Source organism: Delphinus delphis, chromosome 4, assembly GCF_949987515.2.
Source record: "Delphinus delphis chromosome 4, mDelDel1.2, whole genome shotgun sequence".
Lineage (NCBI taxonomy): Eukaryota > Metazoa > Chordata > Mammalia > Artiodactyla > Delphinidae > Delphinus > Delphinus delphis.
In genome coordinates this window covers 531180-553475 of record NC_082686.1, presented here as the reverse complement: position 1 = coordinate 553475, position 22296 = coordinate 531180, and the positions used below count along the sequence as shown (strand labels likewise).

General features: G+C 61.4%; 1 protein-coding gene across 2 annotated transcripts in view; it reads left to right on the top strand.

The window, feature by feature from the left end:
- The window catches only part of COL6A2 (collagen type VI alpha 2 chain), a 37784-nt gene extending 16031 nt beyond the window's left edge, over positions 1 to 21753 (top strand). The window contains exons 2-28 of one of the 2 annotated variants that reach the window (XM_060010199.1): positions 5342 to 5481; positions 5625 to 6223; positions 6495 to 6515; positions 7264 to 7329; positions 7965 to 8018; positions 8101 to 8145; positions 8458 to 8484; positions 8713 to 8739; positions 8838 to 8882; positions 9461 to 9514; positions 9944 to 10006; positions 10273 to 10335; positions 10574 to 10663; positions 11336 to 11398; positions 11967 to 12029; positions 12246 to 12308; positions 12620 to 12682; positions 12957 to 13007; positions 13305 to 13340; positions 13584 to 13646; positions 13747 to 13809; positions 13984 to 14019; positions 14201 to 14246; positions 14597 to 14749; positions 14922 to 15374; positions 15483 to 15521; positions 20671 to 21753. In XM_060010199.1, coding sequence (XP_059866182.1) covers positions 5343 to 5481; positions 5625 to 6223; positions 6495 to 6515; positions 7264 to 7329; positions 7965 to 8018; positions 8101 to 8145; positions 8458 to 8484; positions 8713 to 8739; positions 8838 to 8882; positions 9461 to 9514; positions 9944 to 10006; positions 10273 to 10335; positions 10574 to 10663; positions 11336 to 11398; positions 11967 to 12029; positions 12246 to 12308; positions 12620 to 12682; positions 12957 to 13007; positions 13305 to 13340; positions 13584 to 13646; positions 13747 to 13809; positions 13984 to 14019; positions 14201 to 14246; positions 14597 to 14749; positions 14922 to 15374; positions 15483 to 15521; positions 20671 to 21269 — 3084 coding nt within the window. In that variant the 5' untranslated portion in view covers position 5342 and the 3' untranslated portion in view covers positions 21270 to 21753. Of the gene's footprint in view, positions 1 to 5341; positions 5482 to 5624; positions 6224 to 6494; positions 6516 to 7263; positions 7330 to 7964; positions 8019 to 8100; positions 8146 to 8457; positions 8485 to 8712; positions 8740 to 8837; positions 8883 to 9460; positions 9515 to 9943; positions 10007 to 10272; positions 10336 to 10573; positions 10664 to 11335; positions 11399 to 11966; positions 12030 to 12245; positions 12309 to 12619; positions 12683 to 12956; positions 13008 to 13304; positions 13341 to 13583; positions 13647 to 13746; positions 13810 to 13983; positions 14020 to 14200; positions 14247 to 14596; positions 14750 to 14921; positions 15375 to 15482; positions 15522 to 18378; positions 20648 to 20670 lie in introns of those variants that run through there. The other variant, XM_060010200.1, reaches the window with a different exon arrangement.
- The last annotated feature ends 543 nt before the right edge of the window (positions 21754 to 22296 follow it).

Below are 22296 nucleotides of genomic sequence, written 5' to 3'. Positions count from 1 at the left end.
GCACATTATCCAAATCCTTTATGTTTAGAAAATACATAATCCCTGCTTGTTACTATCAAAGTTTTATAAAACATGCCATTCAGATCCTCTGTTTTTTTAATATGATCTGTCAATAACGTAAAAAGATGAGTTAAAGTCTACTTGGTTGCAGTCTGTCAGTTTTTTCTTTGATTTTTCACCGATTGTGCTTTAAGTAATATTGTGTTATGAAATTAGGTACATAAAGATTTATAACTGGACTGCAGCAGCTTTTATCTTTTCCTGGGCCCCATCCCTCATCCTCTGTCTTCAATTCTAGTGTCTCAACAACACTGCCCCGTCTTTCTCTCCGTTTGCATCCATCCCTCCCCAGTCCATTTTCTTTACACCATCTGTGACTTTCTACATAAAGTGTGACTCATAAACCTCATTGCAATGGGTTTCATTTTTTGACCCAATTTAGGAAAGTTTGTCTTCACAGGAGAATTTAAGCCACGCACCTTTATTGTCACACTGATCTATGTGAAATTTCTGGCTTTTAATTTTATGCTTCAGTTCTTTTCCCTTCATTTTCTATATTTTACTGTACATCTCAAGTTTCTTTGCTTTTCATTTATCTTTATTCATTTCTCGATTGTTTGCAGAAATTCCTTGCAGAATATTTTTAGGAATGGTGTGTGGGTGGCATAGATGTGAACCCATTTACATCTGAGATGTTTATCCTTTTTTTATTTTTAATGGAAGTATAGTTGATTTATGACGTGCTAGTTTCTGCTGTACGGCAAAGTGACTCAGTTATACACACATATACATTCTTTTTTATATTCTCTTCCATTATGGTTTATCCCAGGAGATTGAATATAGTTCCCTGTGTTATACAGTAGGACCTTGTTGTTTATCCACTCTATACATAATAGTTTGCATCTTCTAACCCCAAACTTCCAATCTATCCCTCCCCCACCCCCCATCCCCCTTGGCAACCACTAGTCTGTTCTCTATGTCTGCGAGTCTGTTTCTGTTTCGTAGATAAGTTCATTTGTGTCATATTTTAAGATTCGGTATGTAAGTGATATCATATGGTATTTGTCTTTCTCTGTCTGACTTAACTTCACTTGGTGTGATAATCTCTAGTTGCATCCGTGTTGCTTCAAATGGCATTATTTTGTGGGTTTTTATGGCTAATATTCCACTGTATAAATATACCACATCTTCTTTATCCATTCATCTGTCAGTGGACATTCAGGTTGCTTCCATGTCTTGGCTACTGTGAATAGTGCTGCTGTGAACATAGGGGTGCATGTGTCTTTTTGAATTAGAGTTTTGTCTGGATATATGCCCAGGAGTGGGATTGCTGGACCATATGGTAGCTCTCTTTTTAGTGTTCTGAGATGTTTATCCTTATACGTGAAAGATAAGTTGGCTGGGGAGACATCCTTGGGTCATTTTATTTTCCTGTCAAAATTCTGAATTATTGTCTCATCTTCTGTTGACAACGTTGTGGAGAAAAAGTTTTATGCCTCTATTAGTGGTCTATTGCTGTGTAATAAAGTACCCCAAACTTAGTGATTTAAAACAGTAAACGTTTACTATCTTGTAATGTATTCAGGCCAGGAGTTCAGGAGAGGCTTCGCTGGGTGGTTCTCGCTCAGGGTCCCTCATGAGGTGCAGTCAGGATGTGGGCCGCAGCCTCGGTCATCTGAGTCTTGGCTGGGGTGGAGGGTCTGCCTCCACGATGGCTCACCCACCACTGTCGGCTGTGGGCTCCATCGCCTCCCCCACGAGCTTCTGCAAAGGCTGCTTGAGCGCCTTCACGCCACAGCAGCTGGCTTCCCCCAGAGCGAGCAAGTGGAGAGGGGCCCAGGCAGACGGCACCTGCCTCTTACGACCCAGTCGTGCAAGTCACACAGCATCACTTCCACGTTATTCTGTTGGTCATACTGGCCAGAGACCATTCAGGGGGTGAGAGGACTCTGGATGGGCAAGAGTAACTGGGGGCCACCTTGGAGGCTGCCTGCCACAGGCCAAAGTGATTTTTCCCTTTGGGTGTTTTCTGTATTTTGTTGTTGCTATTGTGTTTTTCCCCTGGGTAGATATTTTTAGAATTTTTCATTACATTTGAGAGTAAGATTTTCCACCAGTACACTTATTATGTGGGCTTCTTTTAATATATTATGTGTGTTTTGTGTGTGGTGTATGATGTGTGAGTGTGTGTGATGTGTGTGTGTGGCGTGTGACGTGTGTGTGGTGTGCTGTGTGTGGGGTGTGTGATGTGTGTGACGTGTGTGTGGTGTGCTGTGTGTGATGTCTGTGTGTGTGGTGATGTCTGTGTGTGTGCTGTGTGATGTCTGTGTGTGACATGTGTGGTGTGCTGTGTGTGTGATGTCTGTGTATATGGTGATGTCTGTGTGTGGTGTGTGCTGTGTGTGTATGGTGATGTCAGTGTGTGGCATGTGATGTGTGTGTGGTGCACTGTGTGTGTGTGGTGTGGTGTATGTGATGTGTGTGTGTGATGTCTGAGTGTGGTATGCTGTGTGTGTGATTTGTGTGTGGTGTGTGATGCGTATGTGGTGTGTGATGTGTGTGGCGTGTGATGTGTGTGTGGTGTGCTGTGTGTGATGTCTGTGTGTGTGGTGATGTCTGTGTGTGTGCTGTGTGATGTCTGTGTGTGACATGTGTGGTGTGCTGTGTGTGTGATGTCTGTGTATATGGTGATGTCTGTGTGTGGTGTGTGCTGTGTGTGTATGGTGATGTCAGTGTGTGGCATGTGATGTGTGTGTGGTGCACTGTGTGTGTGTGGTGTGGTGTATGTGATGTGTGTGTGTGATGTCTGAGTGTGGTATGCTGTGTGTGTGATGTGTGTGTGGTGTGTGATGCGTATGTGGTGTGTGATGTGTGTGGCGTGTGATGTGTGTGTGGTGTGCTGTGTGTGATGTCTGTGTGTGTGGTGATGTCTGTGTGTGTGCTGTGTGTGTGTGTGTGTGCTGTGTGTGGTGTGTGATGTGTGTGTGTGCTGTCTATGTGTGACATGTGTGGTGTGCTGTGTGGGTGATGTCTGTGTGTATGGTGATGTCTGTGTGTGGTGTGTGATGTGTGTGTGGTGCACTGTGTGTGTGTGGTGTGGTGTATGTGATGTGTGTGTGATGTCTGCATGTGGTATGCTGTGTGTGTGTGTGATGTGGTGTGTGGTGTTTGTGATGTGCGTGTGTGATGTCTGTGTGTGTGTGATGTCTGTGTGTGGCGTGTGACGTGTGTGGTGTGCTGTGATGGGTGTGTGTGTGGTGTTTGTGATGTGTGTGTGATGTCTGTGTGTGTGTGTGGTGTTTGTGATGTGTGTGTGTGTGATGTCTGTGTGTGGCATGTGACGTGTGTGTGGTGTGCTGTGACGTGTGTGTGGTGTTTGTGATGTGTGTGTGTGATGTCTGTGTGTGTGTGTGTGTGTGGTGTGCTGTGATGTGTGTGTGGTGCTTGTGATGTGTGTGTGTGATGCCTGTGTGTGCTGTGTGTGTGTGATGTCTGTGTGTGGCATGTGACGTGTGTGTGGTGTGCTGTGATGTGTGTGTGGTGTTTGTGATGTGTGTGTGTGATGCCTGTGTGTGCTGTGTGTGTGTGATGTCTGTGTGTGGCGTGTGACGTGTGTGTGGTGTGCTGTGATGTGTGTGTGATGTCTGTCTGTGTGTGTGATGTGTGTGTGACGTGTGTGCACATGGAGAACAGTGCCAAGCTGGGCAAGCCTCCCCTCCGTTCTGTCCCCTCTCATCTGTAGCAGACAGGACATGGTGGGCCTTACGGTGCCCTCTCTGCGGTCTCTCCTCCGTGGGGCAGCGGGGTGAGGGGTAGTGGAGGACAAAGCCGGGCCCGCATCTCAGTGGTCAGCCCTGACTGGCCCCCTGACTAAGGTCCCACGGTGGCCGTCGCCGGTGGCTGATGGCTCTGGACCCTTGGCTCTGGCTGGTGCAGCCCGACTCCCTCTTGGCCTCTGGGTGCTTCTGAGCCCCTGGCCTGCCCCTCACCCCACCTTCTTAGTCCTCACCTCAATTGAGCGTTGCCCCGAGACCTCCCTAAACCAGACTCCTCTCGGCCAGGAGCTTCCTTCCTATGGCCATTCCCTCAGTCTGGGCACATCCATCACCTCTTGCAGGAAGCCCTCCTGGATTTCCTGATACTCCCACGGGGCTTGCTTTAATCTCAGCAACTGTCGCCACCCTCGGGGTCATGACCGTTACCTGTAGCCTCACAACCTCTTGAGCTAACCATGACCCCATGCGAAGGGAGGCAGGACCACGTCCTGTGCACCCCTAACTACGCCAGGAATAACCCCTCTCACCTTAAACCCAAGTGCAAATTCACCTCCTCACAAAAATGAGAGGTTTCCACAGTGTTGAGGGGCATCACCACGAAAACAGCACCAAAGCGCCCCTGACGCCTCTGCTTCCTTCCAGAGCCCTCCAGGTGCCTCCTCTCGCACCCAGCCATGCGGGGGCCCAGGCTGCCAGCAGAGCCCAAGTCCCCAGCAGGGCTGCATCTTCACCAGGTTCACCCTCTGTTCCAGGGGTGCCAAGTGAACCAGTTTGCAGGGTCCCCACTGGAACAGCAGGGTGACAAGCCCCTTCCTCGCCTTCCCACGAAGGGTTCCCCTTCCCCTCACACCATGTCCCCAGAGCCCAGCCAGCCCACCCCGCCGCACCTCGAGGTCCTCTCACTGCATTTGTCCGGCAGAGGGTGCGCTCGGCTGCAGAGGCCACAGCATCAGGACCACCTCAGGCCCCGCAGAGACATGCCAGGGCACAGTGACCTCTCTAGAGAAGGGTCCCCTGCAGCCGGTGCAAATGTCCCACGTCCCTCAACAAAGCAGGACCCGGAGGCCACTGCCTGCCAGCCCTCCAGGCCTGTCCTCGTCAGCGCCCATGTTCCACTCCCCAGGCCGTCCCCTCCCCCCAGTCAGCATGGCGTCCAGTACCAAGGCGCACCCCGGCCCAGCCTGGGCCTCTCTCCCCTCCCCGGGTGCCCCTCCTCCCAGTCGCCCCCAGCGACCCCTCTGCCCTGCCCACCGCAGGACCCTCTCTGTCCTCACTGATGCCAGTCACTGGCTTTTCAGTTCCCAGGACGCACCTGTCTGCCCAGCGCACCCAGGGTCTGCAGGGCAGGGAGGAGTGGCGAGCGTCCCACCCGGAGCGGAGCCCAAAGCTTGCCGTCTCTGCTCCCAGTCAATGCTTGTGGCCCATCCAGGGCAGGGGGATAGGAACCCCCTGAGCCCAGCTGCTGGCCGGCCGCGTGTGTGCCGCCTCCACCGTCTGGGGAGTAGGGCTCGGACCGTGCTGTGCGCGCGGGGCACCGTCTGCAGCGCCGCTCTCCCTTGCTGCAGGATGTCGGGGCGCACGCGCGCTGCCAAGATGCTCCCAGGCCCCTGCTCCGCCCTCCTGCTCTGGGGCCTCCTGGGGGCCGTCCACGCTCAGCAGCAGGAGATCATCAGCCCCAGCACCTCCGAGAGGAACAGCTGCCCAGGTACCACCGGGGTGGGTGCGGCGAGGCCTGGGCGGGGCCGGGGGGCGAGGGCGGGGCGGGCTGCGGGGGGGCGGGGCGGGCTGAGCCCGGCCCCAGCCCGCGCAAGGGCCCCCGGCGCCGCGGTGACTCGTGTGCGTCCCCAGAGAAGGCCGACTGCCCGATCCACGTGTACTTCGTGCTGGACACGTCGGAGAGCATCACCATGCAGTCCCCCACCGACAGCCTGCTCTACCACATGCAGCAGTTCGTGCTGCAGTTCATCAGCCAGCTGCAGGACGAGCTCTACCTGGACCAGGTGGCCCTGAGCTGGCGCTACGGCGGCCTGCACTTCTCCGACCTGGTGGAGGTGTTCAGCCCGCCCGGCAGCGACCGGGCCTCCTTCACCAAGAGCCTGCAGGGCATCAGCTCCTTCCGCCGCGGCACCTTCACCGACTGCATGCTGGCCAACATGACCCAGGAGGTCCGGCGGCACGTGGGCAAGGGGGTGGTCAACTTCGCGGTGATCATCACCGACGGCCACGTCACGGGCAGCCCGTGCGGGGGCATCAAGCTGCAGGCGGAGCGGGCCCGCGAGGAGGGCATCCGGCTCTTCGCGGTGCCGCCCAACCTGAAGCTGAACGAGCAGGGCCTGCGGGACATCGCCAACACGCCGCACGAGCTCTACCGGAACAACTACGCCACCATGCGGCCCGACTCCACCGAGATCGACGAGGACACCATCAACCGCATCATCAAGGTCATGGTGAGTCGCTGGGCCGGGGAGGCCACGCCCACCCGCCAGCAGCAGGGACGTAGCGTGGGGCCCAGAGCCTTGGGATCCGCTCACCCGCGTGGCAGGGGGCAGTCCACCGCTCCGGGCCTCAGTTTACCCCCTCTGAGTGAGGTGGCTGAAGAGGGTGGGCCCCGGGCAGGGTCCTGTCTACTCCGGTGTTCTGCATCCCTGCCCAGACTCGGAGCTGACCATGTCTCCAGCTCCCCACTAACCAGGGTTTCTCTCTGGGTCTTTTCCGCAGAAACATGAAGCCTACGGAGAGGTGAGAGCGTTTCCATCCCTGCCGGCCCTGCCGGGAGCTGCCTGGGGCCTCTGACCCAGCAGAGACGATCACCCGCGCCCCACTCCCTGGGGCTCCCGAGGTCTAGGACAATGAGGGGGGCCCGGCCAGGGAGCAAGACCCCTCAGCTCCACGTGGGGCCTGAGACTCGAGTCTGGACAAAGGGATCCTGGCCAAAACCAGGCTGTTTAAACGCAGGAGGTCAGCGTTAGGGTCTACACAGCCAAAAGATGAGGGTTGAGGTTGAGGGTTGCCCTCTGGGCTGACGGGCTCCATCCACCCGAGGGAGGCCAGGAGGAGAAGGCAGGTGGCCAGCTGGGTGCCCAGCACGGGACCTGCAGCACAGGACCTGAAGCCTGAGCTTCCCCAGCACCAGCTCACAGCCCAGGATACTACAAGCGCACCCTTTCCTGGAGCAGCTGCTCAATACCACAGCGATTTAATATGCAAGCACAGGGGGGACTGGCCAGCAGCGATTTAATACTTTCTACTGTTGGTCATTGCTTAATGCAGCCTTGATTTCCAAAACTTGACTAGAGCACTGGTGTGGACCCCTGAACCCGCCCCTGGTGGGCACAGGGGCCTCCTGGGTACCTTCCAGGTCTGTTCCGTCATGCAGCCCCCAGCTCAGCGTGGCCCAGTGTCCAGTGGGCCACAGGCTGCACCCCCTCCCTCCCTCCTGGGACTTGTGGCGCTGGCCTCACGCGCTGCCCCTTGCTTCCTGTTTCAGTGCTACAAGGTGAGCTGTCTGGAGATCCCCGGGCCCCCCGGCCCCAAGGGCTACCGCGGACAGAAGGTAAGATGCCCAGACGACCCAAGGGCTCTGTTTCCCAGGAAAGCCCCCGACCTGTCTTGAACTCCAGATTTAGGGCCACTGCACCTCGGATGGACTCACCACTTCTCACCCTGGCAGAACTAAAATTCAGCTTTTATCAGCTGCCTTTTATATGGCATTTTGAGAAAAGGAGGAATACTTTTTAATTAAGATTTGCCCATAAAAGACTCCTGTAAAGTAAACAGACATGTTCAAGTGCATAAGGAAACATGAACTCCGTCGCTCTTGGTAATATGGCGCTAACTCACACGGGCGTTCAGGCCTGTCATTTGTTACATACGTAGGTTTTAAGAGGTTAGGTTGGCCCTGCATTTTCGTAACAACAGAGGTGTAGCAGATGAAATCCTTCCACAATTACTGCCAGGGAATCAGAAACACCAGTGATTCATGTCAAACAGTGTAAAGGCAGGAGAGGGAAAGAGACCTCTGAGGACATGAGACAGAGCGTTTGAAACACCGTTACAGGGAAAGTTATTACCAAGTGGCTTCTTTCTAAATTCGGGAGAGGGGTGTCTGCTCGTCTGCCAGGCCGCTGGCCAGATGCATCTGCTGCCTCCCCACCTTGATTTATTCGTTTTTCTTTCATCTGCTTCCAGGGCGCCAAGGGCAACATGGGTGAGCCCGGAGAGCCTGGACAGAAGGGGCGACAGGTGAGTACCCTCCACACCCCGTCCCGGCGGCCCCCGCTCCCCACGGCTGAGGTTACATCCACGGCCCTTTGCTCTTCCACAGGGAGATCCAGGCATCGAAGGCCCCATTGGATTCCCAGGACCCAAGGCAAGTTGCTGCGGACCCTGCCCAGGGGGCGGGACACGTGGGGACAAGCCAAGGGCTCCCTGGCTCCAGGCGGGGCCGGCCGCTGGGGTCAGGATGTGCCTGGCGTGGCCCACCGCTCCCACCCCTGCCCCAAGGAAGGGAGGCGCTTCTGCATTTCCAGCGACGTCCCTGGCGGCGCCTCTGCACCCGAGCCTGACGACCACCACCCCACCCCCATCCCCCCACCTCCCTGTCCCTCCTTCCTCCCCCAGGCCTGCTGGGTCCCAGCACACACACACTGGTAACGCTGCTTTTCTTTCCTTCCGACCTCAGGGTGTTCCTGGTTTCAAAGGAGAGAAGGTGAGAGTGGACTCTGGGCGGCCAGACCTCACATGGCCCCAACCCTGGCAGCAGTGTCCGGCAGCGAGCCGGGGGTCCGTGCTGGGGCATGGGACCCGGTGTCGTGCTGGTAGTAGCCTTCTGGGGCCACTCTGGCCTCGTGTTTTGTCCAAGGGTAGACTTGGGCCTAATGCAGTGGCATCTGTGATGTGTCAGCAGCGCTAACTAGCCTCGTTTCCTCCTGTGCAGGGCGAGTTTGGAGCCGAAGGGCGGAAGGTGAGTGGACAGGCGGGCGGGGGCAGGGCGCCTACCTCCCCACTGCTCAGAAGGAAGGAGCATCGGGGCTAACAGGGTCCCTCCTCCCTCTCCTCCAGGGCGCCCCCGGCCTGGCGGGCAAGAACGGGACGGATGGACAGAAGGTAGAGTGCGCTGGGGCTCCATCCCTGGGCGGAGCAAGGGTGCCCGCGAAATGACAACCACGCCCTCGAGACCCTCAGGTCTTTCCAGGGGCCAGGCCTCTGGGCACCTCTGGCCACTGCGCGCAACCTGTGGCTTGGGTGGCCCGTGGTTGCATCTACCCAGTGGACACAGGACACACGGGAACCTTGCAAGAGCGGAAGTGGACATTTGCTCCTGAAAAGCAGGGCCGGCCTTGCAGGAATCTCCCTGCCTGGCCTGCAGACCCCACGTCTGGCCTGACTGGTGGTTCACACACGTGCACAGGTGCACACAAACAGCACACACACAAATGTCACAGGTGAGCACGCACCATGCATGCACGCACACATGCACACTCCTGGAGGGGGTACCACAGGCACTCATGCTCCTGGCTGTAACCCCGGAGACTCTGGACCGCCACCCTGACAGCCACTGACGCACACGTCCACAGTGGGGTGCCCGGTGCACATAGACCCGGCACCACTGACCTCTGTCATCGGGGCTTGTGTCCTCCGAATCCTGGCCCTGACGCACCTTCTGCTCCCCTCTTCTCCTTCAGGGCAAGTTGGGGCGCATCGGACCTCCTGGCTGCAAGGGAGACGCCGGGGATCGGGTGAGCACAGCGTCGAGGCTTTGCGTCGAGCCCCTGGCCCTGGGAGATGCTGGGCGCCAGGCGGGGGTGGGGAGGGCAGCCACCAGCCCTGCAAGCTGCGGCGGGAAGCCAGTAGCTGGGCTCCTCCCTCCAGCCCCTGCCCCGCCTGTCCCGGAACCCCGCCAGGGTTCAGCCGGGGTTGGGGTCACAACATGACGAATGGCCTCAGGGGCTCCCGGGTCAGGTGGAGGGTGGCTGCTTCCAGAATCCCGAGGGGCTCCCGGGCCAGCGGCTTGTCCAGTCTGCCCACCCAGGCCGGGGGTCCTGGCAGCCAGTCCAACGATGGGGTGCTGGTCACCCTGCCCCTGGTCAGCTGGCCCTGACCCCACAGGGAAAATGCAAGCGCAGCTCCCGGCCAGAGCCCCAGCACAAGCCTCTCCCTTCTTGCAGGGCCCAGATGGTTACGTGGGGGAAGCCGGCAGCCCTGGGGAGCCAGGAGACCAAGGCTCCAAGGTAGGCGGCCTGGCCAAGGTGGCGGGCCGGCCAGAGCAGAGGGGGTCGCCAGCCTCCTGGGGGCCTTCTCCCTGCCTGTAGCACTGGGCCGAGACGCCCAGCAGAGAGGCCCTGGCCCTGCAAACCAGGCAGGGGGCCGTGGGTGCCCACACGGGGACCTGCTCCACAGACACGGGAGGGGAAGCGCGTGCCCCCAGCCCCGCCGGGGTCCTGCCCCACTGCTGGCATCTGAAGAGCATGAGGCTGATTTCTCCAAACCTTTCCAGGGGGACCCTGGCCGCCCGGGACGCAGAGGGCCCCCGGGGGAAAACGGGGCAAAAGGAAGCAAGGCAAGTGTTCCCGGCGGGCTCCGGCCGCACTCCCGTGGTGCTGCATGGCGGGGGGTGGGGGCCCTGAGCGCCCCCAGCTTGTCTGTCCCTGCTGCCAGGTGACGGCGCACAGCACCGCGAGGGAAACACGGCCCCACCGGAGACGGCAGGCATGCGTCCGCACGGGCTGGGCCCTGCCCACAGGTGTTCGCCCGCCTGGGCAGGTCACGGCCGTAGCTGAGCTGTCTCTTCCCCGCAGGGCTACCAAGGCAACACCGGAGCCCCAGGAAGTCCCGGTCTGAAAGGAGCCAAGGGTGGGCCTGGGCCCCGAGGCCCCAAAGGCGAGCCCGTGAGTTCACCCGCGCACAGGCCCTGGGCACCCCGGCCGGCCTGCCGCACCCTCCCGCAGGGCTGCCTCAGCGCGCGCTGCTCTGGGCCTCTGGGCCCAGCGTCCTCCAGCCTCTCCAGCTGAGCCTCCTGGCCCCCGCACGGCAGCCGCCACGGAGGGCCGCTGAGGAGTGGCTTGCGGGGCCCAGGCACGCCCCTGCCGGACGCTCGGTACCCATTAAGTGGCCCCAGGGCCCCACCTGCCCCGCTGGCAGGACCCCCCAAGGGCTCAACCTAGACCCAAGCACACACTCTGCAGGTCCACACGGCGACCCCACCCAGCCGTCCCTGAGGGTCTCGCCACGGGGTGGGTGGAGCCCAGTCCCAGGGCTGACCCCCAGAGGGGACGCATCCCGATCCGGAGGGAACAGAGGGACTTCGCGAAGAGCTGGTCCAAGCTCGGTCCCAGTCACATCACCTGAACTCCCGGACTTACAAGCTCCCCAGCCCCCGTCATTTCTTAAATCCTCGTCTGGGACCAAACCGACCCAGCAGAGGACAGGGTCTAGGCTGAGGCCCTCTGGGGGGGCCCCCAGACCCCACAGCCAGAGTCCCTGTGGGGAGAACAGAGTGTCGGGTTCCAGTGGGGCTCCCACCCTGGAAACCCACACTCCCATGTGCCTGTTCTCTGCAGGGGCGCAGGGGAGACCCTGGAATCAAGGGCAGCCCAGGCAGCGATGGCCCCAAGGGCGAGAAGGTGAGTGTCCGCGCGGGGGAGTCTCGGGCGCTGTCTGCCGTGTCTGTGTCTACACCGGAGTCTCACCGTGGTGCCAGTGGAGCCCCTGTGACGAGGGATGACCAACACCCCCTCCACGGTCCACCTAGGAGAACAGAGGCAACCCCCGGGGCCTGGCCGTCAGGGTGCACTCCCTGCAGGGTCTGGGAGAGCAGTAGTTACTCCCTGATCAGAGGCCTGGGCAAGGACGGTTCCACGCACGCCATGCACAGCTGTGCAGGCTGTGCACTGCTCCACCCCCCAGCATCCCCCCCCCGCCCCGCACACATGTGCTCCTGTAGCTGGCGCAGGAGGTCTTTGTCTTTGTGGTGAAATCCAAGGGCAGCCATTTGCCTGTGAGATGTGGGGGAAGGTCTCACAGGAGGGGCTCCCTCCTCTGGGACTGGTGACCCCTGCCCTGCTGCATGAGGCCAAGCGGGTAGGCCTGCTGTTCCAGCACCACCCTCCACCATCTGGGGCCTCATCCCCGGGGAGCTCACGATGCCCTCTCCTCACCTCCCCCAGACTAACCTGGCCTCTCTTCCCACAGGGGGACCCTGGCCCTGAGGGGCCCCGGGGCCTGGCTGGAGAGGTTGGCAACAAAGGAGCCAAGGCAAGTGGGGCAGCGGGTGGGCAGCCACAAAGGCCACATACCCTCCTGGGGTGGCACCGCCAGGGCTCCCTGCCCTCCACCCTGCAGACCCTGCCTGGGGCCACTGGGGTCAGGGCTAAGGACCTTTTGGAGGGCAGCAGGGCCCCCTGCCCTTGCCGAAGTCCACAGTGAGTGACAACAGCGTCTCTGAAGTGCCCTTGTCTCTTTTCTCTCCAGGGAGACCGAGGTTTACCTGGACCCAGAGGTCCCCAAGGGACTGTTGGAGAGCCCGGGAAGCAGGTCAGTAGCAGGATGCCTGGGAGGGCCCATGGCTTTGCGTCCTCCTGTCCTCGGGCAGGCAGGATACTGTCCGCACAGTAAACCTGGGCAGCGGGACAGGGAGCCAAGGGCCCCCACGCACCTCACTCCGCCATCCTGCCCTGAGGGGTCAGGCTTTACCAGGCGGGGGGTGTGCCGGGGGAGCCGGGACGTGGCACGCGGAGAGGAGAGACCCTCAGGACGGCCAGCCCTGCAGGGCAGCGATGCTGCCTGGGGGTCAGAGCTGGATGAGGTCAGTCTGTGCCGACGCCCTGCTTCCTTTCTGCCCTCAGGGATCTCGGGGAGACCCTGGGGATGCTGGCCCCCGCGGAGACTCGGGACAGCCTGGCCCCAAGGTATGCCCCCTCCCCACCCGGCAGGCAGGTTGGGCCAGGGCTCCTGAGTAAGGCTGCCGGGAGCATGCCTTGGTGAGGGAGGACATCAGGGGCCTGGGCAGCAACCTCCCATCCCAGCCCGTGTTCTCACCCTCAGGGGTGGCGTGTTCTCACCCTCAGGGGTGGCGTGTCCTCCCAAGGCGGGCCCTGCCCACCCACCCCCAGTCCAGGCCGACTGACTCAGTCTCCACCTTTTCCACTGGCCCTGCCCTGACTGGCCTCCTGTGTCCCCTAGGGAGACCCCGGCAGGCCTGGCTTCAGCTACCCGGGACCCCGAGGAGCACCTGTAAGTCCTGGGGGGCGGGGGCAGGGACTGGGGAAGGGGGTGGGCCTTCCATTGACTGGAAGGTTCCTGCTACTTCCTGCCAGGGCCCCCCGCCGGGCCCAGGGTGAGGCTGGGGTTGGGGGCAGGCGGTGACCATCAAGAGCAGAGCCAGGTCCCCCGGGAATCAAATGTTCTCCCATAGCCTCTGTGGCTCTGTACAGATTTCGATGCCCAAGCCCACCCGTCAGGGAAGGGAGGGGGCTGCATGGCCATCACCCCTCAGCCCAGTGCTGAGTGACCCCTGTGTTTGCTTCCCAGGGAGAGAAGGGCGAGCCTGGCCCCCGCGGCCCCGAGGTACGTACCGCGGGGTGGTCTGTGCAGCGGGCCTCCGTGCTGAGCTCTGCTGGTGGGAGCGGGCCGCGCCCTGAAATGCCGCTCTGTGGGGCTGCATCTGACAGCCCCGCACTGCTGAGTACAGGTTCCTCCTGGAAAGGCGTGTCCCTCTTGGGCAGATCCCTGGAGGGCTGGGGGACGGCAGGGGAGCAGTGCCAGCTGCCGAGCTGTCTGTGTTGTTAACACGGGTGTCCTGTGTCACAGGGGGGCAGAGGTGACTTTGGGTCCAAAGGAAAACCCGGGAGGAAAGGCCAGAAGGGCGAGCCTGTGAGTACCTCTGCGCCCTGTCGACGGTTGCCCGGGGCAGGGCCGCGTGGGGGGACCACCCAAGGTACTGCCGGAGCCCACCTGCCCTTTTCCTTCTCAGGCAGATCCTGGTCCCCCTGGTGAGCCAGGCCCGCGGGGGCAGAGAGGAGCGCCAGGACCCGAGGTAGGTCAGTCGCCCATCCCTTTGGCCCTCGGGCCACGGTCCCTGGGCCATCCAGGCCAACGGGCACCCCGAACCATGCAGGGGTCCTGGAGTGGCCACGTGAGAATAAGTCCGGCCCTCCCAGCCTCGGCCATGACAGGTGTCACCTCTCACTGATATCCTTCCTCCTTCCAGGGAGAGCCTGGCCCCCCAGGAGACCCCGGCCTCACGGTAGGTTTCAGTCGGGGTGGGACTCAGGGTCCTTCTCTCTCCTAAAAATCTGAAGGGCAGGTCAGCAGGGGTGAGGTCAGAGCAGGGGGTGGGCAGGGACCACAGGCTTCCTGCAGAAGCGCTTCCAGCCCCTCCCCAGGGTTTGCGCTCTGGGCTGGGGGCTGACCCCGCTGTGTCACAGGAGTGCGACGTCATGACCTACGTGAGGGAGACGTGCGGGTGCTGTGGTGAGTCGCCGCCCCCACGCGGCTGGACTGGGACACTTGTGTCCTTGGGGGCTCTTGTCCCGGGGTCAGGGTCATCTGTCCGAGTCCTCCCCTCCCGCTCACGTTCAGTGTTTCCCACGGTGCACCTGGCTGCACGCCCCTGGGGTCTCAGGCTGTCTCCCTGGGCCGGGGGTCAGCGTTGTCACCCGCCCGCCCCTCCCCGCCTGCTCGCCACGCCCTCCGCTCGCCACGCCCCCCGCTCACCCCGCCCCGAACGCTCACCCCTCCCTGCCTGCTCGCCACGCCCTCCTCTAGCCACGCCCCCGCTCACCCCGCCCCGCCCGCTCACCCCGCCCCCCCCCCCCCCGCAGACTGTGAGAAGCGCTGTGGCGCTCTGGACGTGGTGTTCGTCATCGACAGCTCAGAGAGCATTGGCTACACCAACTTCACCCTGGAGAAGAACTTCGTCATCAACGTGGTCAACAGGCTGGGGGCCATCGCCAAGGACCCCAAGTCGGAGACGGGTCAGCGGCACCGCAGTTGGAGGGGTGGTCCGGCGGGGCAGGGGGCACCAGGCCGCATTCTCGAGCAGAGGGGCCGCAGGACGCCTGAGGTCCGGGTAGAAATCCACGGGAGGGGTCTCGGAGGGGTTCTAGCTCTGCCGAGGGCCGCCGTCACGCCCGCGCCCGCCCGCAGGGACCCGCGTGGGCGTCGTGCAGTACAGCCACGAAGGCACCTTCGAGGCCATCCAGCTGGACGACGAGCGCATCGACTCACTGTCCAGCTTCAAGGAGGCCGTCAAGAACCTTGAGTGGATCGCGGGCGGCACCTGGACGCCCTCAGCCCTCAAGTTCGCCTACAACCAGCTCATCAAGGAGAGCCGGCGCCAGAAGACCCGCGTGTTCGCGGTGGTCATCACAGATGGCCGCCACGACCCCCGCGACGACGACCTCAACCTGCGGGCGCTGTGCAACCACGACGTGACGGTGACGGCCATCGGCATCGGGGACATGTTCCACGAGAAGCACGAGAGCGAGAACCTATACTCCATCGCCTGCGACAAGCCGCAGCAGGTGCGCAACATGACACTTTTCTCCGACCTGGTGGCCGAGAAGTTCATCGACGACATGGAGGACGTGCTGTGCCCGGGTGAGTCCGGAGGAGAGGAGGGGAGGGGCGTGTGGCCGGGGAGGGACCAGGTCTCCGCAGGCCTCCGAGGGAGCCACCGGGACCCCCACCTCTTTTCCTCTCTCCTAGACCCCCAGATCGTGTGCCCGGAACTTCCCTGCCAAACAGGTAACGCGGGCACCGCTGGCCCCCCAGGAAAGCCGGCAGCCAGGGCCAGGGGGAGGGTTGTGCAGGGACCCTAGGAATTGCCGCTGCAGCCGCCCCAGTGAGAAGCCTCGGATTCCAGACCCGCGGTGGCCTGGTCTCCGGGACCCCGGCACTTCTGAGGAGGGGGCTTAGGGTGCAGTTGACGTCTGGAGTCGCTCGGCCACCCCACCCACCTGGCGCATGTGGGGAGGGGGTGCGCTAAGCTCTCGGGCCACTGGTCTCGAACACAGATTCACGGCCTCTTGGGCTGAGATGCCCAGAGGCACAGACACCCCAGGGCCGCCCGGCTCCTGCAGGCGGAAGCCCTGGATCCAGTAAGTGAAATGGCTGGTCTTAAACCCTCAGGGAGGTGAGCACATCCACAGCCACCTGGGCAGCTGCAGAGCTGGCCTCTGCCCTGACGCCCTGAGCTGCTGCCTGGCGGCTGGGGTTTGCTCTTCCCTCCAGAGCAGATGTGTTTAGGGGGCCGTGCCTCGAGCCCTATGTGGTTGCACTAGAGTGGGAGGCTGGGGGCTGGGGTCCCTCGGGGCGGGGAAGGGGCAGGATGCATCGACCAGCTCCTCTGGGCATCCTGCTGCTGCCTCGGAGGGGCCCCCGGGGCCGGCTCTGGGTGGTGGGTCCTCCGCAGCAGGCGGGGGGCAGGGTGAGTCGGGCTGGACTGCTGGCAGGTCCAACACCGATGGGAACCTTGGGGCCTGCGCCCACATCCATGTCTGCCACAAGGTCAGTGTTCCGGCAGGCTCCTCCCAGGGGTCAGGGGGCCCCGGGCAGGTTCAAAGGTACCAAGGCCGCCTGAGGTAAGGGACCGTGTTGAGTTGGGGACGGGGGTCCACACACTTATTCTGACAGAGAACTTCCAAGGAAGTGCTCGCCAAGATTGTACCAATGACTATGCCATGGCCGTTGGCAAGCTGTGGGGTCATCCCAGAGACGCCTGGGCTTGGGGTCCCCAGAGTCAGCTGAAGACGGTTGTGTGTAGCACCCAGAGCCACCCCAAACCCCAGAGGCTGGCCCAATAGCGCCAACCCCAATCTCCCCCGGGGGCTAAAGGGGGTTGGGTCCACGCAGAGACCCAACTAACCCCTGGTCTGTGCCCCTGCCCTCAGGGTGCCTGACTCCTCCCAGGGTGTGGGTGCCGTGGTCAGCTTGGCCCCTCGAGGGCAGAAACCTGACCCAGCCCCTGGTGCCAGGGCCCCGCGGTGATTTTGCTGGGGAAGCTGTGAATTTCTCGCCATGGGGGAGTCCGCTGAGGGTCTCTGTAGATGTTCCTTATCAAGCTGAGGGCCCCCCATTCCTAGGTGCTGAGAGTCTATCGTGAACGAGTGTGGGATCTTGTCAGAGGCTTTTTCTGCACCTGTTGACATGATCAGCTGGTTTTTCCTCTTTAGCTTTGCTGACGTGATGGATTACGTCCACTGAGTTTTGAGCGCTGAACCAGCCTTCCAGACCTGGGATAGATCCCACTTGGTCATGATGTGTAATACATATATATTGTTAGAGTTGATTGTTAATATTCTATTGAGGATTCTTGCATCTGTGTTTGTGAGAGATCTTGGGCTGTCGTGCCCTTTCTTGTGATGTCTTTGGTTTTGATGCTAGAGTAATGCTGGTGATCTCACTTCCCCTGAGCCTCCAGGACCTGACAGTGAAAGGGAACAGCCCCCTTAGGGACCCCTCCCCTGTTCTCCTAAGTCCCCCCTCTGCTAAACTCACAATCTCCTTCTCCTTTAAAGCGATTTGAAATTTCCCAGTAAATTAGACATTGTGCCCAGAAGGGAAGGAAGGAGCTGTAACGACAGAATATGCGTTTACAAATGGCCTTCTTGACACGAGTGGACCCTGGCGCGCTCGCTGAGGGCTGCGCAGATGGGGCGCTGGGTGGACGCGGCCTGCCCTGGCACAGCCCTGACCTACTGGGCCAAATGGCCCCTTCCACCCAGAGGCTCAGCCACATCCTGGGCTTGGACCAGGGCAGGGGGGCAGCTCAACTGGGGCAGAACCACGAGGCTGGCAAAGAGCAACAAAGGCGGACGCCAGGCAAAGGCGGCCAAGGCAGGTCTTCTTCCGCGATAGCTGCTGCTCAGGGAGACCTGAGCCCTGCCCCCCACGCCAAGGCAGGAGGCTCCGGAAGGCTGGGCGCCCCAAAGGAAGGGCGCAGGGCAGGGCTGGGGCCGTGAGGCCGGGCCACCCGGGCGAGCTACCTGGACGTGTCCGAGGCACCCTGCGGACAGGAGGCCTTGTTGCGCCTGGAGCGAGGGGCCCGGAGGGTAGGCCCCGACCTCCCCCGGGACGGGATGGGACGGGAAGGGGAGAGCGTGGGGCTCCCTGAGCGTTTGCTCCCTGGTCCTCAGGGCAACAGCGCAGGGCAGGGAGGTTTACGTCTGAAGGTGAAGGGCGGAGGATTTGTAATCACACGCCGGCTAGAGAAACCACCCTGAGAGGGGCTCTGGGGGCCCAGGTGCCTATCACAGGCCGGGCTGGAACAGGCAGGAAGTTGTCCCGGTAGTACTGAGCATTTTAAGGGGCTGGGGTCGTCCCAGGGCAGGGCCGCCAGCACCCGGTTAGCCTCAGCAGCCGTCTGTGCCAAGAGTCTTGCAGTTCTCGAGCTTCTGCTCCCCGTCTCCTCCGGGCTCCCCAAAGCCCCATTTGCTTCGCCTTGGCACCCCGTGCTGACCACGGGGGAGCTGCAGCCTCCCCGGCTCCTCGTCTGACCCCCTCGCTGGCCTCTTGGTCCCTCCTCGTCTCCGAGGAGAGAGGCGGCTGGAGCCCCGATCACGCCGACCAAGTCCCTGAAAAGCTTCTCTGGAATCCCCCGCAGATGGACCGCGGCCTGGCGGCGAGCCCCCGGTCACCTTCCTCCGCACGGAAGAGGGCCCGGACGCCTCCTTCCCCAGGACCATCCCCCTGATCCAAAAGTTGCTAAACGCCACGGAGCTCACACAGGACCCAGCCGCCTACTCCAGGCTGGTGGCTGTGCTGGTCTACACCGCGGAGCGGGCCAAGTTCGCCACAGGAGGCGAACGGCAGGACTGGATGGACCTGTTCATTGACGCCTTTAAGCTGGTGCACAGGGACATCGTGGGGGACCCCGAGACCGTGCTGGCGCTCTGCTGAGCCCACAGGGTGCGGCTCCCCAGCTGCAGGAGCTCCCAGGGGCTGCCTACCTTACACTGCGGGGCTGAAGACAGCAGGAAGCTGTACTCTTGGTCTGGAGGCCGGAAGTCCAAAAGCAAGGTGTCCCAGGGCCGCGCGCCCTCTGGGCCTCTAAGGGAGGCCCTTCCTGCCTCTCCAGCTCCCGTCTCTGCTCTGTGGACACCTGGCCTCTCCCCTTCCCCCCCGCCCCGCCCTGCCCCGGCCTCCCTCCTACAGGGACACTTGTGTGGCATTTAGGGCCGGATAATCCAGGAGGGTCTCCCCATTTCAAGGGAATTATTAATCGAATTCCGTCTGCAAAGCCCTTTTGCCATGTAAGGTCATAGTCACAGGCTCCAGGATTAGGACGTAGGCATCTCTTCGGGGCCATTATTTAGCCGAAAAGAAAGAGGGAAGACCAGAGCCTCATAAACGGCCCCAACTCCCGGATTCACCTCTGGCCTCTGTGCCCAGGTCACCCCTTGTGCGCTTCTCTCGCCCCCCTGGTTGATATATCGAGAACCCCCCCAAACCAGCAGTCCCTGCGTTTCTGACTCTCACCACAGGGACTTAGAGGCCCAGGGGCACACAGGGAATTCGCTGGGCAGCTCCAGCTCCAGCTCCAGCTCTGTGGGTTTAAGCCAAAGCTGCTCTTCATCTGCACTGCCGTATAAATAAGCTCCTCTAAAAAAAAAAAATCTGCCAGAAACACTCGCTCCTCCGCGGGTAGCCCAGTACTGCAGGTGACACACCCAAGAGTGCCCTTCAGGGGCTCTGGGTGCATATCATACGTTCTATAAAAGCTGAAAAACAAGGAGTGTGAATGTGTGCTGTGGTCAGCGACCTGCTGGGGCGAACTGCTTGCTCGCCTGGGCCTCGGGGATTGCCCATGCAGGGGGGCACCTGGTGCCTGCGGGGCCCACGCGGGATCCTGAGCCCCTCGTGGTTGGTGCCACAGGTCAGGACCTCCTTCCGATGGGATCCCTGTGCTCCCGGCCCCGGGTCAGCGCGCCTGGGCTGTGAGCGGAGTCCTCTCCTGCCCAGGTCAGGAGGGTGCCCATGGGGCTGAGAGCTGGACCCACGAGGGAGGGCCAGCCCCGCCGCTGCCGAGCCCCCTCGGCCGTTAGAGCTGAGATCTCGGGAGGGGCTTGGCTGCGCGTTCCTGGACGGAGACCCAGCCTGTGGTCCCGTGCGCGGAGCGGGTTTTCAGGCTGTGCAGAGGCGCCCACGTCCCTCAGAGGCCCAGCCTCAGCCCTGGTGGCAGCCTTGCCCTCACACTGTCCAGTATGTCCTGGGCTGGTGACTGCCCGGAAGAGGCAAGGGTCTCAGGTAAACGGGGAGTCACCCGGGCTGCCACACCTGTGCCCACTGCCCACCAAAGCCTGAGCCAGTCGAGGGGACACAGGCCCCTTCTCTCCCTGATGCTCCCAGGGCTGGGAGAAATACGGCCCAGCCTCCAGAGGTGGGTCCTCGCATCTGGGGATCTCCATGAGGTCTTTGTACACGATCACAGCTGTGATGACACCTCTCTCCCCCACCCCTACTCCCCATGCCCTGTGGTCCTTTGGGCGCATCCAGTTCTTGGGCCAAAAGAAGGGGCTTTACTGATCCCTGCCTGCCTGCCCGCGAGGCCTGAAGGAGGTCGCTGGGCAGCGATGGTGCTGGGAGAGTGGAAAGGGACCCCTCGGCCTCAGGTTTGGGGACATTTCCTGGTGGGAGCACAACCAGGAGAGACGGTGTCGGTCCCAGGGAGACAGGGTGGGAGCCTGGACCCACGTCCTGGGTGCTGTGGAGGGCTCCTGACCGCCGGTGACCTTGGGTGAGGCTCCAGCGGTCTGAGTGGCTCCTGTGGGTGCGGCATGCGCCGAGAGGCGGGTGCAGGGCGTGGCCGGGGCGGGCGTGGCCCGGGGGGCGCGGCTGGGGCGGGGCGGCGGGGCCTCACCCAGGACGCCCGCGCACCACCCCGTCTCGCCCCCAGAGCTGTACGTGGCCCAGTGCACCCAGCGTCCCGTGGACATCGTCTTCCTGCTGGACGGCTCCGAGCGACTGGGCGAGCAGAACTTCCACAAGGCGCGGCGCTTCGTGGAGGAGGTGTCCCGGCGGCTGACCCTGGCGCGCAGGGACGACGACCCGCTCAACGCGCGCGTGGCGCTGCTGCAGTTCGGAGGCCCACGCGAGCAGCAGGTGGCCTTCCCGCTGACCTCCAACCTGACCGTCATCCAGGAGGCGCTGGCGAGCGCGCGCTACCTCAACTCCTTCTCGCACGTGGGCGCGGGCATCGTGCACGCCATCAACCAGGTGGTGCACGGCGCGCGGGCCGGGGCGCGCCGCCACGCCGAGCTGGACTTCGTGTTCCTCACGGACGGCGTCACGGGCAACGACAGCCTGGAGGAGGCGGTGCACTCCATGCGCAAGCAGAACGTGGTGCCCACCGTGGTGGCCGTGGGCAGCGACGTGGACGCGGACGTGCTCTCCAAGATCAGCCTGGGTGACCCGGCCGCCGTCTTCCGCGAGAAGGACTACGACAGCCTGGCCCAGCCTGGCTTCTTCGACAGGTTCATCCGCTGGATCTGCTAGCGCCCCCTGCCCGCCCCCACCACCAGCCCCGCGACCCCTGCCCCGCGGGTGCTGTCCTCCTGTCCGTGGTGCTACTCAGACCCCACCTGAGAGGTCCAGCGCACTGACGGCTCAGTCTCTCCACGTGTGGGTGTAAAGTCAGGAGCGGAGGACCCCCGCCCACCCCAGCTCCTACCGGGGACCCCGCAGCCCTGGACACCCTGAGCGCACTGTCCCTCCTCACCATCCACCCTTGTCCTGCCCTCTGTGCCTTCCCGGGACCCCAGAGGCTTCACGGGGAGCACGTCTGGGGCTGGCCTCCCTCAGCCCAGCCTCATTCCCAGACTTGTCCTCCCGCGAGTGCCCTCCAGAGGCTCTCTGCCAGCCCTCGGGCCCCGCTCCCAGGTCTCTGGGCGTCACCTCCCCCATCAGACTGAGCTGTGACAGCAGGCCCTGCACCTCCCTGTGTGCACACACCCCAGTCCAATAAAGGCTTTGAACCCCGCTTGCTCCCCAGCTTCCAAGTGTCTGTGCCAGTGGGGATGCTGAGACCGTTCACAGAAGCCCCAGGACTGATCATACCCCGGGGTCCCCCGGATTGCTCTGTGCACCAGAGGGTGCCGGGCCTGGCCCCCTGTCCTTACAGGCACCCCACTCCCAAGGGCACCGACTGGATGGCCTCAACCGTGGAATCCACCTTTGTCTAGTTGGCTTTGGGCTGAAAACAAAGTATTTGGTCAGTGAAGTCTCACTCTGTCCCCAAAACGGGGCCAGAGAACTTTAGGGATGTTTGCTGGTTTGCATAAGGATGTCTGTGGATAGAGATGATAGAGAGATGACAGATGATAGAAAGAGAGGTGATACAGATAGATGGTAGACAGATGACAGTACACAGATGAGAGGGAGAGAAAAATAGATAATTGATAGATTGATATATAGATATAGAGAGATAGGTACACAGATGAGAGAGAGTTGATTGATATATAGATAATAGCTAGATGACAGGTACACAGATGAGACAGAAGTAGATAGATAGATAATTGATTGA